This window comes from Salmo trutta, chromosome 20, assembly GCF_901001165.1.
Source record: "Salmo trutta chromosome 20, fSalTru1.1, whole genome shotgun sequence".
NCBI classification, from domain to species: Eukaryota; Metazoa; Chordata; class Actinopteri; order Salmoniformes; family Salmonidae; genus Salmo; species Salmo trutta.
The window spans coordinates 25167198-25185830 of record NC_042976.1 but is presented as its reverse complement, the minus strand read 5'-3'; the positions used below and the strand labels follow the sequence as shown (position 1 = coordinate 25185830).

At 41.5% G+C, this 18633-nt stretch overlaps 1 protein-coding gene across 3 annotated transcripts in view; it reads left to right on the top strand.

Annotated features, from left to right (window-relative positions):
• The first annotated feature begins 6878 nt into the window (after positions 1 to 6878).
• Positions 6879 to 18633, top strand: part of LOC115155757 (exportin-4) — a 47068-nt gene continuing 35313 nt past the window's right edge. For 2 of the 3 annotated variants that reach the window (XM_029702680.1, XM_029702681.1), the window contains exons 1-6: positions 6879 to 6963; positions 8084 to 8189; positions 11564 to 11705; positions 11818 to 11956; positions 15014 to 15130; positions 15299 to 15452. In XM_029702680.1, the coding sequence (XP_029558540.1) occupies positions 6898 to 6963; positions 8084 to 8189; positions 11564 to 11705; positions 11818 to 11956; positions 15014 to 15130; positions 15299 to 15452 (724 nt within the window). In that variant the 5' untranslated portion in view covers positions 6879 to 6897. The remainder of the gene's footprint in view (positions 6964 to 8083; positions 8190 to 11563; positions 11706 to 11817; positions 11957 to 15013; positions 15131 to 15298; positions 15453 to 18633) is intronic. The other variant, XM_029702682.1, reaches the window with a different exon arrangement.

Genomic DNA, 18633 nt, shown 5'->3' with positions numbered 1-18633 from the left:
GATCGTACTGGAGATGTTTCTACAACTTGATTGGAGTCCACCTGTGGTAAATTCTATTGATTGGACATGATTTGGAAAGGTACACATGTCTATATAAGGTCCCACAGTTGACACCATGTCAGAGCAAAAACCAAGCCATGAGCTCGATGGAATTGTCCGTAGAGCTCCGAGACAGGATTGTGTCGAGGCACAGATCTTGGGAAGGGTACCAAAAAAAATTCTGCAGCATTGAAGGTCCCCAAGAAAACAGTGGCCTCCATTCTTAAATGGAAGAAGTTTGGAACCACCAAGACTCTTCCTAGAGCTGGATGCCCAGCCAAACTGAGCAATCGGGGGAGAAGGGCCTTGGTCAGGGAGGTGACCAATAATCCAATGGTAACTGACAGAGTTCAGAAGCCACTACTCAGTAAAAGGCATACGACAGCCCGCTTGGAGTTTACCAAAAGGCACCTAAAGACTCTCAAATCATAAGAAACAAGATTCTCTGGTCTGATGAAACCAAGTTGAAGTATTTGGCCTGAATGCCAAGCGTCACATCTGGAGGAAACCTGGCACCATCCCTACGGTGAAGCATGGTGGTGGCAGCATCATGCTGTGGGGATGTTTTTCAGCTGCAGGGGCTGGGGGACTAGTCAGGATGGAGGGAAAGATGAACAGAGCAAAGTACAGAGAGATCCTTGATGAAAACCTGCTCCAGAGCGCTCATGACCTCGGACTGGGGCGAAGCTTTACCTTCCAACAGGGCAATGACCCTAAGCACACAGCCAAGACAATGCACGAGTGACTTCGGGACAAGTCTCTGAATGTCCTTGAGTAGCCCAGCCAGAGCCCGGACTTGAATCCGATCTAACATCTCTGGAGAGTCATGAAAATAGTTGTGCAGCAACGCTCCCCATCGAATCTGACAGAGCTTGAGAGCATCTTCAGAGAAGAATGGGAGAAACTCCCCAAATACAGGTGTGCCAAGCTTGTAGCTTCATACCCAAGAAGACTCGAGGCTGTAATCGCTACCTTAAGTGCTTCAACAAAGTACTGAGTAAGGGTCTGAATACTTATGTAAATGTGATATTTCAGTTTATTTTTAATAAACCTGTTTTTCGTTGTCATTATGGGGTATTGTGTGTAGATTGAGGGGGTTGGACTATTTAATCCATTTTACAATAAGGCTGTAATACAACAATGTGGAGAAAGTGAAGGGGTCTGCATACTTTCTGAATGCACTGTATATACAGTTGTAGTCGGAAGTTTACATACACTTAGGTTGGAGTCATTAAAACTCGTTTTTCAACCACTCCACAAATTTCTTGTTAACAAACTATAATTTTGGCAAGTCAGTTAGGACATCGACTTTATGCATGACACAAGTAATTTTTCCAACAATTGTTTTCAGACAGATTATTTCACTTATAATTCACTGTATCACAATTCCAGTGGGTCAGAAGTTTACATACACTAAGTTGACTGTGCCTTTAAACAGCTTGGAAAATTCCAGAAAATTATGTCATGGCTTTAGAAGCTTCTGATAGGCTAATTGACATCATTTGAGTCAATTGGAGGTGTACCTGTGGATGTATTTCAAGGCCTACCGTCACACTCAGTGCCTCTTTGCTTGACATCATGGGAAAATCTAAAGAAATCAGCCAAGACCTCAGAAAATAAATTGTAGACCTCCACAAGTGCGGTTAATCATTGGGAGCAATTTCCAAATGCCTGGAGGTACCACGTTCATCTGTACAAACAATAGTACGCAAGTATATACACCATGGCTTCACGCGGCCATCATACCGCTCATGAAGGAGCCGCGTTCTGTTTCCTAGAGATGAACGTACTTTGGTGCGAAAGGTGCAAATCAGTCCCAGAACAACAGCAAATGACCTTGTGAAGATGCTGGAGGAAACGAGCACAAAAGTATCTATATCCACAGTAAAACGAGTCCAATATCGACATAACCTGAAAGGCCTCTCAGCAAGGAAGAAGCCACTGCTCCAAAACCGCCATAAACAAGCCAGACTACGGTTTGCAACTGCACATGGGGACAAAGATTGTACTTTTTGGAGAAATATCCTCTGGTCTGATGAAACAAAAATAGAACTGTTTGGCCATAATGACCATTGATTTGTTTGGAGGAAACGGGGACGCTTGCAAGCCGAAGAATACCATCCCAACCGTGAAGCACGGGGGTGGCAGCATCGTGTTGTGGGGGTGCTTTGCTGCAGGAGGGACTGGTGCACTTCACAAAGTAGATGGCATCATGAGGATGGAAGATTATGTGGATATATTGAAGCAGCATCTCAAGACATCAGTCAGGAAGTTAAAGCTTAGTCGCAAGTAGGTCTTCCAAATGGACAATGACCCCAAGCATACTTACAAAATTGTGGCAAAATGGCTTAAGGACAACAAAGTCAAGGTATTGGAGTGGCCATCACTAAGCCCTGACCTCAATTCTATCGAAAATGTGTGGGCAGAACTGAAAAAGCATGTGCGAGCAAGGAGGTCTACAAACCTGACTCAGTTACACCAGCTCTGTCAGGAGGAATGGGCCAAAATTCAGCCAACTTATTGTGGGAAGCTTGTGGAAGGCTAGCCGAAACTTTTGACCCAAGTTAAACAATTTAAAGGCAATGCTACCAAATACTAATTGACTGTATGTACACTTCTGACCCACTGGGAATGTGATGAAAGATATAAAAGCTGAAATAAATCATTCTCTCTTCTATTATTCTGACATTTCACATTCTTAAAATAAAGTGGTGATCCTAAATGACCTAAGACAGGGAATTTTTTTACTAGGATTAAATGTCATGAATTGTGAAAAACTGAGTTTAAATGTATTTGGCTAAGGTGTATGTAACTTCCGACTTCAACTGTAACAGAAGCTATGGGTTTATATGTTATAGCACATGATAAATACAGTGCAAAGAATAGTTATTGCAAAATACATGATCATGATTAATACAGTGCAACGTCACAATGTCCACAGGACTCTTCTTTTAATCACAGGCTTCTTTAAACTGCTGAGTGCTTGTTAAGCATTTTAATGCTTCTATGAACAAAATAGTTCAGAGTGCTGTTTGTACTAGCTGTGGACATAGGGAAACTAGGACTAGTTCTGCAGTTCCTGCAGAATCTGACAGGTCCACACACAGCAAGATCAACAGACCAAATGTGCAAAAGAAAAGAGGACAATATTCAGAGTAGATTGTAGTCAGACCTTAACCCCATACCTTTAACACTTCTTTGGGATCTGGGGGCAGTATTGAGTAGCTTGGTTGAATTAGGTGCCCAGAGTAAACTGCCTGCTACTCAGGCCCAAAAGCTAGAATATGCATATAATTAATAGATTTGGATAGAAAACACTGAAGTTTCTAAAACTGTTTGAATGATATCTGTGAGTATAACAGAACTCATATGGCAGGCAAAAACCTGAGAAAAAATCCAACCAGGAAGTGGGAAATCTGAGGTTTGTAGTTTTTCAAGTGATTTCCTATCCCATATACAGGGTCTGTGGGGTCATATTGCACTTCCTAAGGCTTCCACTAGATGTCAACAGTCTTTAGAATGTTGTTTCAGGCTTCTACTGTGAAGGGGGAGAGAATAAGAGCTGTTGGAATCAGGGGTCTGGCAGAATGCAATGAGCTAAGTCACGCGCACAGCTGTGAGAGCGAGCTGCATTCCCTTTCATTTCTAAAGACAAAGGAATTGTCCGGTTGGAATATTATTGAAGATTTATGATAAAAACATCCTAAAGATTGATTCTATACATCGTTTGACATGTTTCTAGAAACTGTAATGCAACTTTTTTTACTTTTCATCTGGACTTAGTGCCTGCTCCTTGTGCATTTGGAATAGTGAATTGAACGCACAAACAAAAAGGAGGTATTTGGACATAAATATGGACTTTATCGAAACAAAACAAACATTTATTGTGGAACTGGGATACCTGGGAGTGCATTCCGATGAAGATCATCAAAGGTAAGTGAATATTTATAATGCTATTTCTGACTTTTGTTGACTCCACAACATGGTGGGTATCTGTATGGCTTGTTTTGGTGGCTGAGCGCTGTACTCAGATTATCGCATGGTGTGCTTTTGCCGTAAAGCTTTTTTGAAATCTGACACAGCGGTTGCATTAAGGAGAAGTTTATCTTTAATTCTATGTAAAACACTTGTAACTTATATCAACGTTTATGATGAGTATTTCTGTAAATTGATGTGGCTCCCTGCAAAACCACTGGATGTTTTGGAGGCAAAACATTATTGAACATAACGCGCCAATGTAAACTGAGATTTTTGGATATAAATATGAACTCTATCGAACAAAACATACATGTATTGTGGAACATGAAGTCCTATGAGTGCCATCTGATGAAGATCATCAAAGGTTAGTGATTCATTTTATCTCTATTTCTGCTTTTTGTGACTCCTCTCTTTGGCTGGAAAATGGCTGTATGTTTTTTTGTGACTAGGCGCTAACCTAACATAATCGTATGGTGTGCTTTCACCGTAAATACTTTTTGAAATCAGACACTGTGGCTGGATTAACAAGAAGTGTATCTTTAAAATGGTGTATAATACTTGTATGTTTGAAGAATTTTAATTATGAGATTTCTGTTGTTTTGAATTTGGCGCCCTGCAATTTCACTGGCTGTTGTCGAGGTGGCAACGCTAGCCACATATCCCAGAGAGGTGAAAGTGAAGAGTTTGGGGTTTTGTAGTAGCCTGGCTGACACGACTCGCATGGTACACAGCTAGGGAGCAATATTCACACAAAAGTTGCTTGAGCTTTGTTTGGTTCTCTCTTTTTTCCCAGGGGGTTTGACCTCTCCTTTGGATTTAAAAATCCAACAGTTGTGTTGGTAGGGGGTGGTGCTCGGGGCTGTGTGTGGCTGTCCATGTGGGTGTTTTAGTGAGAAAGACACATAGGAGAACCAATCTGTTAAAAATCCCCCTTCATTATCCACACTTTGTGCCTACAACATCAAGACTTCGAGTTTGGTGTCAGCCAGACTAGTTTGTAGGGTTGTTTTGGGCATTGTGGGTTGTTTTCGGTAGCTGTTTTGGGTAGTTGGCCATTGTGGGGTAGTTTTGGGTATTTTGGGGGTAGTCGTGATGTTTTGGGTGGTAATTGTGGGGTTGTTTTTGGTATTGTGGGTAGTTAAGGGTTGTTTGAGGTAGCTGTTTTGGGTAATTGTTCATTGTGGGGTAGTTTGGGGTATTTTGGGGGTAGTTGTGTTGTTTTGGGTAGCTAGTGTTGTTTTGGGTGGTTGTTTTGGCCATTGTGGATAGTTGTGGGTTGCTTTGCTTTGGATAATTAGAAGATTGTCCCCTGAGAGTTTGAAATTGTATACAGTGAGCTATACCAAAATCAGCATTCTGGCCGTACCCAATATTATTTTGCTCTATTTTCAACGGTACTGATACAAGATAATTTTCATAACATGAATGAATTCAGATGCCATTTAAACTGTTCATTTCCATCAGATGGAGACATAGAATGTGACATGCATTTTTATCTTACCATAATATTTATTTAGAAAGCAGTATAAGGACGAGGGTGTTCAAATATAGACCTGAACATCTTTTTATTCAGTATTCTATTGAAATGCAGCAAGACACACAGAGAACACTTACAAGGTGTTTTGACATAAATTGTAATTTTTCTCAAGTCTGTCATTTCACTGTGTGGGCTACCTCTCTGAAGGTGTTAAAAAGGTTGAAGTATATTTTTTGATGCACACGTGAACTGAAACATGGGTTCCATTTAATCAATGGTAAGATGAGCAATATAGTCAAATATTGAAATGGGGGTTGATTACAACTTAAATCTCTGCAGGTTATTCATCTTGATTGAAAGAGGTTTATGTGTGGTAGATGGATGAACATGTAGATTCTGATCAACGTTTTACCAGTGGAGGAAGTCCAGCACACAATCTATCCTACACAGCACAGGCATTGTATGTATTCAGGAAGTTATCACGTCACCAATAATTATGTACGAATTGATGACATTTTCAAAAATAAATATGTTAACCCTACCATGAAGTGTCAAATATTTATCTTACTGAAGGAAACAATGAGATAGAACAATCAGAAGTACAACATACAACATATGAAATCAAATGACAACAGATGATGTTGTTGGCTCAGATTTGAATGACACACACACCATTTAGACATAACTGGTAGGTCTTTAGCTGTCACCTAGTTCTAAGAAATGTGGCTGCATATTTTTTCATAAATGACATATCTCTTTAAAGTCATTTACATCATCATTTGAAGCTGTAAAATCACATGTAAAACAATATATTTTCTATGAAAGGCTAGTGGGGCAAGGAATTACATTTCATGAGAGCAACATCACTTTTTTTAATAGGTATAATTTGTGTCCTATGCTATGACAACCATAACATTATGAACAGAATAGGTTCTCTGGGGGTTATGATAAGGTAAAGGTAATAACATAGATCTCTGGTAATATGTCATTTAGACATTCTTAATAAATAGGCATAATGGGGGTTTATTTTAGTAGTAATAATGACCACCTTTATCAATATTGTAAAAAAAACTTTCAAGAAAGGCCCACTTGAGTGCAAATCTTTCAATAAGCCATTTTGACAAAAGGATTCAAATGATTTTGTGACTTTTTTGGTGCGCTCTCCTGGTGGTAGGAATCATTTATAAACATTAAGGTATCACAACATATGACGTTTGCAAGCGTCTTGGCTTGTAAAAATTAAGACCTTATGTTCAATATTTTATTGCTGGTTTTTTTATTACATATCCTCCATAGAGCCACGCGCTGTACTGAAACTCCCTGTAGAAGTCTCCACTATCAAATTGGCCCAGAGTACCTCTAATCCCACAATTCAGCGCACGGCGCGTCATTGAAGAGAGACAATGATGGCGGCGGTTGGTGCACCAGAAGTGATTTCACAGCTGGAAAGCGCTGCCAAAGTTTTAATGGTGAGAAATATAATCTATTTTTTAAAGTTTTTTGGTATGTGTTTAGTTCTTGGTTTTATTGAGAGTTATGTGACGGCGAGCGATTTAGCGGGCACAGTTATTTATCGGAGAAGGATACTGATGCGTGGCGCAGTGCTGTCTCCATCCTGCAAAAATCTAGCATAGCCATCATCCCCAGAAGCCGCTAGCTATGTGTGACAGTGTCTGTTGTGACGATGTTTCCTAAAAACTTCACTAGTAGAACACTCATGTTTACAGGGAACCACACACTTGTTTAGCTAGTTAGTTTGATTCAATACTCAAGTTGTATTTCTTCCACACTAGACAGTTCGGTGAACATCCCCATTGCAGCCCGCGTCGTTAGACACGCTGTTGATTCACCATGTTCCACCTAACGTTAGCTAGCTAGCTACTGACTTTACCGTCTATTTGTCACCAACGTTATGCAACAGTCAAGGAGGGCACTGTCTCAATTCCCTGAATATATCACAAAGCACAGCTTTTAGTAAAGGAAAAGTCATATATTGGAAACAATTAGCTTAACCACCAGGAAGGGTTGGCTTGCTAGTACAGTAGTTGGCTAAAGGTTATCGATCACACACTTGATTAAGCACCATGCTTGGTGATTGAAGTACTCTGGGGAGCTCGTGCCAGTTACTTCGAATAACATTCTTCATCTTTGAGTTTATTCTATCCTTGCTATTGTTTTAGCCACATAATTATGTAACTGTGTTGAATAAGAGGTTCGCTAGTTAACAGATTCTGGTCCAATAGTTTCTAAATGTGTGTGACGTGTGTATGTTCAGGGGAAGGGGTGGGCATGGGAAGGAAGCCCCTGTCGTGCCTGTGGTCAGGAGAGATAAAATGGTCTTTCTCGCCTCATTCCTGGCCACCGTGACGTGAGTCAGATAGCTTATTTTACTGCAATTAGACCTGGATTGTGATTTTCCTGCCGAGCGCCATTCTAGCCACACTCCTTGGCTTACCGCGTATGTGTGTGTTTAGTTGTGTATATTTTGGGGGTCTTTTAAGGTGTGTGTGTGTGACTTAGTTGAGATATGGTGTAATTGACTGTACACAAATGGTGTGTGTGTGTGTGTGTGTGTGTGTGTGTGTTTAGGCACCGCCGTCCATGGTCAATACAGAACAGAGGCAGCACGCAGAACACGTATTCCTCTCCTTCCGGAAGTCCAAATCACCCTTCGCTGTCTGCAAGCACATATTAGGTAAGTGTCCCTCTAACAAAAAAGCTTCAAACGCTCCTCAATAATGTTTGTTTGTGTGTGTTAGGCCTAAATCAAATGTTATTGGTCACATACACATGGTTAGCAGATGTTAATGCGAGTGTAGCAAAATGCTTGTGCTTCTAGTTCCGACAGTGCAGTAATATCTAACAAGTAATCTAACAAATTCACAACAACTACCTAATACACACAAATGTAAAGGGATGGAATAAGAATATGTACATATATGGATGAGCGATGGCTGAGCGGCGTAGGCAAGATGCAATAGATGGTATAAAATACAGTATATACATATGAGATGAGTAATGCAAGATATGTAAACATTATTAAAGTGGCATTTTTTTAAGTGACTAGTGATCCATTTATTAAAGTGGCTTATGATTTTATCTGTATGTAGGAAGCAGCCTCTCTGTGTTAGTGATGGCTGTTTAACAGTCTGAAGGCCTTGAGATAGAAGCTGTTTTTCAGTCTCTCGGAGGTTGTTGTCCTCGATGATCTTTTTGGCCTTCCTGTGACATCGGGTGCTGTAGGTCTCCTGGAGGGCAGGTAGTTTGCCCCTGGTGATGCGTTGTGCAGACCGCACCACCCTCTGGAGAGCCTTCCAGTTGAGGGCGGTGCAGTTGCCATACCAGGCGGTGATACAGCCCGACAGAATGCTCTCAGAGGTTGACCGATTAATCGGAATGGCCGGTTAATTAGGGCCGATTTCAAGTTTTCATAACAATCGGTAATCAGCATTTTTGGACACCGATTATGGCTGATTACATTGCACTCCACGAGGAGACTGCATGGCAGGCTGACTACCTGTTATGCGAGTGCAGCAAGGAGCCAAGGTAAAGTGCTAGCTAGCATTAAACTTATCTTAAAAAAACAATCAATCTTAACATAATCACTAGTTAACTACACATGGTTGATGATATTACTAGTTTATCTAGCTTGTCCTGCGTTGCATATAATCGACGCGGTCCTTGTTAATTTATCATTGAATCACAGCCTACTTCGCCAAATGGGTTATTTAACAAGCGCATTCGCGATAAAAGCACTGTCGTTGCACCAATGTGTACCTAACCATAAACAACACCTTTCTTAAAATCAATACACAAGTATATATTTTTAAACCTGCATATTTAGTTAATATTGCCTGCTAACATGAATTTCTTTTAACTAGGGAAATTGTGTCACTTCTCTTGCGTTCTGTGCAACAGAGTCAGGGTATATGCAGCAGTTTGGGCCGCCTGGCTCGTTGCGAACTGTGTGAAGACTATTTCTTCCTAACAAAGACAGCCAACTTCGCCAAACGGGGGACGATTTAACAAAAGCGCATTTGCGAAAAAGCACAATCGTTGCACGAATGTACCTAACCATAAACATCAATGCGTTTCTTAAAATCAATACGCAGAAGTATATATTTTTTTTTAAACCTGCATATTTAGTTAAAAGAAATTCATTTTAGCAGGCAATATTAAACTAGGGAAATTGTGTAACTTCTCTTGCGTTCATTGCACGCAGAGTCAGGGTATATGCAACAGTTTGGGCCACCTAGCTCAACTAATTTGCCCGAATTTTACATAATTATGACATAACATTGAAGGTTGTACAATGTAACAGGAATATTTAGACTTAGGGATGCCACCCGTTAGAAAAAATATGGAACGGTTCTGTATTTCACTGAAAGAATAAACATTTTGTTTTCTAAATGATAGTTTCCGGATTTTACCATATTAATGACCTAAGGCTCATATTTCTGTGTTATTATTATTAAGTCTATGATTTGATAGAGCAGTCTGACTGAGCGGTGGTAGGCAGCAGCAGGCTCGTAAGCATTCATTCAAACAGCACTTTACTGCGTTTGCCAGCAGCTCTTCTGCTGTTTGACTTCAAGCCTGTCAACTCCTGAGATTAGGCTGGCAATACTAAAGTACCTATTAGAACATCCAATAGTCAAAGGTATATGAAATACAAATGGTGTAGTTATTATAGGACAATTTCTCTCTATAACCTAAAACTTCTTACCTGGGAATATTGAAGACTCACGTTAAAAGGAACCACCAGCTTTCATATGTTCTGAGCAAGGAACTTAAACGTTAGCTTTTTTACATGGCACATATTGCACTTTTACTTTCTTCTCCAACACTTTGTTTTTGCATTATTTAAACCAAGTTGAACATGTTTCATTATTTATTTGAGACTAAAATGATTTTATTGATGAATTATATTAAGTTAAAATAAGTGTTCATTGTTCATTCAGTATTGTTGTAATTGTCATTATATATATATATATATCTCTCTCGACCAATTAATCGGTATCAGCTTTTTTTGGTCCTCCAATAATCGGTATTGGCGTTGAAAAGTAATAATTGGTCGACCTCTACTCTCAATTGTGCATCTGTAAACGTTTGTGAGGGTGATGTATGATACCGTGTGTGTGCAGGTGTGCCCATAACAGTTTTTCCTTTAGACAGCGTTTGGCAGATTTAAAATAACTGAGAGAGAAGCCAATTTAATTGAAATTGGTGCCGACCAATTGTCTGGGAGAAGAAAAAAATCCCATTGCGAAATAATGCTTTTTAGCCTATTAATTGATGGAAATACACTATATATACACAAAAATATGTGGATTCAGCTATTTCAGCCACACCCATTGCTGACAGGTGTATACAATCGAGCACACAGCCATGCAATTTCCATAGACAAACATTGGCAGTAGAATGGCCTTACTGAAGAGCCCGGTGACTTTCAATGTGGCCTTGTCATAGGATGTCACCTTTCCAACAAGTCAGTTCGTAAAATGTATGCCCTGTAAGTGCTGTTATTGTGAGGTGGAAATATCTAGGAGTAACAACGTCTCAGCCGCAAAGTGGTAGGCCACACAAGCTCACAAAACGGGACGCCAAGTGCTGAAGAGCGTAGCGAGTAAAAATTGCCTGTCCTCGTAACACTCACTACCGAGTTTCAAACTGCCTCTGGAAGCAACGTCAGCACAATAACTGTTCGTCGGGAGCTTCCTGAAATGGGTTTCCGTAATCGGACAGCCGCACACAAGCCTAAGATCGCCAGGTGCAATGCCGAGCATCGACTGGACTGGAGTGGTGTAAAGCTCTCCGCCAATGGACTCTGGAGCAGGGGAAATGCTTTCTCTGGAGTGATGAATCATGTTTCACCATCTGGCAAGTCCGACAGACAAATCTGAGTGTGGTGGATGCCAGGAGAACGCTACCTGCCCCAAAGCATAGTGCCAACTGTAAAGTTTGGTGGATGAGGAATAATGTTCTGGGTTTGGGCTAGGCCCCTTAGTTCCAGTGAAGGGAAATCTTAACGCTACTCTGTGATTCATGTGCATCTGTCACCCTCCACAGAGACCAGTAAGGTGGACTATGTGCTGTTCCAGGCAGCCACGGCCGTCATGGAGGCAGTGGTACGGGAGTGGATCCTACTGGAGAAGGCCAGCATCGAGTCACTCCGGACATTCCTCCTCACCTACGTTTTACAGAGACCCAAGTAGGCGTGTGTGTAGCGGCAGCATGAATTAGATTCTCAAGGATCTGTCAATCTCACTTCATGCAGGCCTGTAATGAGGTTTAAAAATATGTCTCTCCTCTCTCCCCCCCAGTCTACAGAAGTATGTCCGGGAGCAGATCCTGCTGGCTGTAGCGGTCATAGTGAAGAGAGGCTCTCTGGACAAGTCCATTAACTGTAAAGGTATCTTCCACGAAGTCAGCCAGCTCATCAGCAGCGGCAACCCCACAGTGGTAAGAAACACCGGTCTAATTCTTATATTTATCACAGACACGAGACACATGTATAAGGCAGTGTTTACACAGGCAGCCCAATTCTCATATTTTTCTCACTAAATGTTATTTTAACCAATCCTATCTTTTCATGTAATATATTTTTCAGAGCTGATCTTATTGGTCAAAAGATTTGTGCTTCCTAGGTAAACGCAGCCTACTTGACTCCGAAGCCCAATTCTGATCTTTTTTCAGATCAACAAGTCCACTCTGAAAAAGATCTGATGTGAAAAGATCCGATGTGATTGGGGAAAAAGATCAATTAATGGAAACAACATCAGAATGTCATAATTATCAAAGACGTGAAAGGAGTACACTCGTTAGTGATATGGGAAAAGAGCTCCACAAGTCCACTCCCACAAATCCCATAGTGATTAGATGTTCACTCTGCTTCTGGCTTTAAAACCAGTTAAAGGTATCTAAATGTAATTGAAAATGTATGTAATCAACATTATCGCCAAAAGTAATTATTTATCACGAGAGGGCCATAAACAATAACTAGTAATGCTGCATACTCCAAAAAAAGGTTCAAATCTCACCTTTCTGGTAAAAATAGCTATACATTGCTGAGGAGTAGTCACTTTTGAGGACACAAGCTCAAGTACACAGTACAAATATTTTATGATGTACAGTGCCTTCGGAAAGTATTTACACTTCAACTTTTTCCACATTTTTCTACATTACAGCCTTATTCTACAGTTGATTCAGTTTTTTTTTGCTCATCAATCTACACAATGCCCCATAATGACAAAGCAAAAACAGGTTTTTAGATTTTTTTTGCAAATGTATTAAAAATAAAACTCTTTACTCAGTACTATGTTGAAGCACCTTTGGCAGCGATTACAGCAATGAGTTTTCTTGGGTATGACGCTGCAAGCTTGGCACACCTGTATTTGGGGAGTTTCTTTCATTCTTCTCTACAGAGCCTCTCAAGCCGTCAGGTTGGATGGGGAGCGTTGCTGCACAGCTATTTTCAGGTCTCCAGGGATTTTCGATCAGGTTCAAGTCCGTGCTCTGGCTGGGCCACTCAAGGACATTCAGAGACTTGTTCTGAAGTCACTCCTGCATTGTCTTGGCTGTGTGCTTAGGGTCATTGTCCTGTTGGAAGGTGAACTTTCACCCCAGTCGGAGATCCTGAGTGCTCTGGGGCAGGTTTTCATCAAGGTTCTTTCTGTACTTTGCTCTGTTCTTCTTTCCCTTGATCGTGACTAGTCTCTCAGTCCCTGCCACTGAAAAACTTCCCCACAGCATGATGCTGCCACCACCATGCTTCACCGTAGGGATGGTGCCAGGTTTCCTCCAGACGTGACGCTTGGTATTCAGGCAAAATACTTCAGTCTTGGTTTCATCAGACCAGAGAATCTTGTTTCTCATGGTCTGAGAGAGAGTCTTTAGGTGCCTTTTGGCAAACTCCAAACGGCCTGTCATGTTCCTTTTACTGAGGAGTGGCTTCCTCCTGGCCGCTCTACCATAAAAGCCTGATTGGTGGAGTGCTGCAGAGATGGTTGTCCTTCTGGAAGGTTCTCCCATCTCCACAGAGGAATTCTGGAGCTCTGTCAGAGTGACCATCAGTTTATTGTTTACCTCCCTGACCATGGCCCTTCTCCCACAATTGCTTGGCAAGGTGGCCAGCTCTAGGAAGAGTCTTGGTGTTTCCAAACTTCTTCCATTTAAGAATGATGGAGGCCATTGTGTTCTTGGGGACCTTTAATGCTGCAGATGTTTTTTGGTACTTTTCCACAGATCTGTGCCTCGACACAATCCTGTCTCAGGTCTCTACAGACAATTCCTTCAACCTCATGGCTTGGTTTTTGCTCTGACAGGCACTGTCAACTGTGGGACCTTATATAGACAGGCATGTGCATTTTCAAATCATGTCCAATCATTTGAATTGACCACAGGTGGACTCCAAGTTGTAGAAACAGGATGATCAGTGAAAACAGGACGCACCTGAGCTCCATTTCGAATCTCATAGCAAAGGGTCTGAATACTTATTAAAATAAGGTATTTGTTGTTTTATTTTGAACGTCTTAACCTTTTTTCACTTTGTCATTATGGGTTATTGTGTGTAGATTGAGGATTTTGTTTGATCCATTTTAGAATTAGGCTGTTACTTAACAAAATTTTGGAAAGTCAAGGGGTCTGAGTACTTTCCGAACTGTATTTACTATTCAACACAGCTGTATGAATAAGGCTTGAAATTAATTATATGCTTTCTAAAAAATACTATAATCAAATTATAAAACAACTAACTATAGGATTTCACCTTCCTTACAAATATGTATTTTACAGTTATATGTTTAGTGTTAAGAAAATATACACATTTTTTAAGGTCTTTCTTGATCAAAACGTCTGCCCCCATTTCTATGAGTGTCTCACAGACCTCTAGCGTGTCTTCCTGAACTTGTTAGGAACTCGCCTTTCATCTTATATTAATCTTGTCCATCTATGACAGTGTTTTTGTTTTAAAATCTATGAATGATTTATAGTAATCTAAAATATCTCTGAATGTGCCACAGCGATGAAACCACTCCGTTCTGCTGCATTATGATGTAAGGATTCCAGGCATATGTTGTTAGGGGCTGTTACGTAGGGTTCAGCCAGGAGTTGGCCAGTCGGAAGAGCGAATGAAATGGTCGGAGGGACATCCCAGCTTAAAGTGATGTCAGATTTCACATTCTGCTTCACACAGGTTGATTTATAAGCTAAAATGTTGGTCGGAGCCGATACCAGAACCACGCAGGTCCCCAAAACGGGAGTTAAATGCCCATGCGGTACCCACTGTTCCTTTGAGATTTCTGGTCTCACCAACCTGATATGAGCTCTCCCAGTAGTATAACTGTCTCCACTAGATGGCAGTCATTCTTCAGGAGGCCAGGGAGGGCTTCATGGCTTGGGTCTATTTAGATCTGTCCTCTTTAGTAAGCCGGCTGCTGTCCTCTGTCAGCTACCCTCAATGTGACATATGACATCAGACTGTGTGTGTGTGACCTCAGACCTGTGTGTGTGCCCCTGTAGCAGACATTGGCCTGCTCCATCCTGACGGCCCTCATCAGTGAGTTCTCCAGCTCCAGTAAGACCAGTAATATCGGCCTCAACATGGAGTTCCACGGCAGCTGCAAACGCATCTTTCAGGTCAGACTTCTGTTCCTCTTGCTCCTTTTTCCTCCTGCTCTTTTTTCCTCCTTTCTCCTCTGTCCCTCTCTAACTGAATGCTATGCTCTCTCTGGCTTGGTAGAAGTGTGTGTTTGTGTTGACACCTTTTGTGCGTGTGTTTTTGTTCTGATGTGTGTTCATGTTCAGGAGGACAACCTGCGTCAGATCTTCGTATTGACCATGGAGGTGCTGCAGGAGTTCAGTCGCAGAGAGAACCTCAACGCTCAGATGTCCTCTGTGTTCCAGAGATACCTGGCCCTGGCCAATCAGGTTCTTAGCTGGAACTTCCTGCCGCCCAATCATATCCTTTCTTGCGTCCGTAGTGTTTCCCCATTGGTGGGTTAGGACCCACTGGTGGGTAGCAGTTTATTCCCTTTGGGTCATGGAAGAATTGTATTAAATATTGTTTTTGAAAATACAGTGCATTCAGAAAGTATTCAGACCCCTTGACTATTTCCATATTTTCTTACGTTACAGCCTTATTCTAAAATGGATTCAATTGTTTTTTTCCCACATCAATCTACACACAATACCCCATAATGACAAAGCAAAAACAGATTGTTTGACATTTTTGCAAATGTATATAAAAAATGAAATCACATTTACTTAAGTATTTAGACCCTTTACTCATTACCTTATTGAAGCACCTTTGGCAGCGATTACAGCCTCAAGTCTTCTTGGGTATGACGCTACAAGCTTGGCACACCTGTATTTGGGTAGTTTCTCCCATTCATCTCTGCAGATCCTCTCAAGCTCTGTCAGGTTGCACAGATATTTTTAGGTCTGCAGGGATGTTCGATCAGGTTCAAGTCCGGGCTCTGGCTGGGCCACTCAAGGACATTCAGAGACTTGTTCCGAAGTCACTCCTGCATTGTCTTGGCTGTGTGCTTAGGGTCATTGTCCTGTTGGAAGGTGAACTTTCACCCCAGTCGGAGATCCTGAGCGCTCTGGGGCAGGTTTTCATCAAGGTTCTTTCTGTACTTTGCTCTGTTCTTCTTTCCCTTGATCGTGACTAGTCTCTCAGTCCCTGCCTCTGAAAAACTTCACCACAGCATGATGCTGCCACCACCATGCTTCACCATAGGGATGGTGCCAGGTTTCCTCCAGATGTGACACTTGGCATTCAGGCCAAAGAGTTTAATCTTGGTTTCATCAGACCAGAGAATCATGTTTCTCATGGTCTGAGTCCATTACGTGCCTTTTGGCAAACTCCAAGCGGGCTGTCATGTTCCTTTACTGAGTAGTTGCTTCCGTCTGGCCACTCTACCATAAAGGCCTGATTGGTGGAGTGCTGCAGTGATGGTTGTCCTTCTGGAAGGTTCTCCCTTCTCCACAGTAGAACACTGGAGCTCTGTCAGAGTGAACATAATTGCTCAGTTTGGCCGGGGTGGCCAGCTCTAGGAAGAGTCTTGGAGTTTCCAAACTTCCATTTAAGAATGATGGAGGCCACTATGTTCTTGGGAACCTTCAATGCTGCAGAAATGTTTTGGTACCCTACCCCAGATCTGTGCCTTGACACAATCCTATCTCTGAGCTCTACGGCCAATTCCTTGAACCTCATGGCTTGGTTTTTGCCCTGACATGCACTGTAAACTGTGGTTCCTTATATAGACTGGTGTGTGCCTTGTCTAAACCTGTTTTCGCTTTATGGGGTATTGTGTGTAGATTAAGGGAATGTTTTTTATTTATTATTTAATACATTTTATAATACGGCTTTAACGTAACAAAATATTGAATAAGTCAAGGGGTCTGAATTCTTTCCGAATGCACTGTAATTTTAGGGATGGTAAAACGTTTTCCGTGTAGACTTAAATGACTAAAAGCAGATATAAAGTATTTAGAAAAGATAATGGAGCCCCATGGCAAAATGTGTAGAATTGCAGAAACTAGCTTCAAAACTGTAAAATATTGTCTCTGCGGCCGAAAGGGGGGCCTTTAAAACCGCGCCATTGGCCACCCTAACTTTGCCACCACTGCTGAAAAATCCTAGAGGAAACACTGTAGACTGGTTTGATCAGAAACATTGGTATTGTATGTTAGGTGAGTCATAGGAAAATGTGATTGTCTTGGGTACAGTGTAAAAGGTTTGGGGTGTGGCATATGGTCGTACCACTTATGTTTTCATTTGTTGCTTTCATTGGGCTGTGTTTGTGTGTTCTAAGACTGTGTGTGTGAGTGGGTGCGTGCACTTGTGTGTCATTGGCCTGTTGAGCTCATTGGAGCGTTAATCCTACTCAGACTTGCAGCCTCTCTCTTCCGCCTCTGTGTTTAAAGGGATCTGAGGTGGCGTCGCTGCAAACCAGGGTTATGTATCACTTTCAAAGAGGCCCTGTGTGTCTGTGCCCATACCAGATAGCAGCCTGATAACCAGGCCTCTTTAATGGGGGACAGGCGAGGGGGTGGATTGCCGCCAGCCTCTTTAAACCCCACAGCTTGTTGAGTGTCTGTCTGGAATGCCAGACATGGTCCTGTGTGTGTTTGTTTGTGTGTGTCAGGGTTTCTGTTAGGAAAATATGTCTTTGTACAACGTGACCGGGAAGATTTTAATTTACCAGACATTTGAGAAATTTACCAGACATCTATCTATATATATTATTTTTTTAACTGGGCAAGTCAGTAAAGAACAAATTCTATTCTACAATGATGGCCAATTGTGCGCCGACCTATGGGACTCCCAATGCCGGATGTGATACAGCCTGGATTCGAACCATGGACTGTAGTGATGCCTCTTGCAATTAGATGCAGTGCCTTAGACCGCTGCGCCACTCGGGAGCCCATATGCATTCATATCCGTGAGTAGAAAGAGAGTGAGAAAGAAACCTCCGACCTGGCGCAGCTAGCACAATCAATAAACGAGGGATATTGGCCAAATGAGCTAAATGTATGTGTCCTAAAAACAGCCAAATACAAATTACATAAACACTATTCCTTGTGTTTTGATATGTAGCATTTGCTCAAGGGCACATTGACAGATTTTTCACCTAGTCGTTTCAGGGATTCAAACCAACAACCTTTCAGTTACTGGCCCACCGCTAGGCTACCTGCCAGCCAGTAGCATATGCAAAACTTTATAACCAATAGTTTTTTTACTTTCCTAAAACAATAATTGTCCACCTCAAGTTCAATTGTCAGTAGCTAAAGCTTAATAATAGCTACACCACACCAAACCTTCACAAAGGTTTCTAAACTTTGTTAGGGTAATATCAAAAGTAAGTCAAGCCTGTGTTTTATAGGGAAAATACGAGCAGGCTATTACACTGAACAAAAATATAAACGTAAAGTGTTGGTCCCATGTATCATGAGCTGAAATAGAAGATCCCAGAAATGATCCATATGCACAAAAAGCTTATTTCTCTCACATTTTGTTCACTACTTTGTGTACAACCCTGTTGGTGAGCATTTTCTCATTTTCCAAGATAATTCATCCACCTGACAGTTGTGGCATATCAAGAAGCTGATTAAATGGCATGATCACTACACAG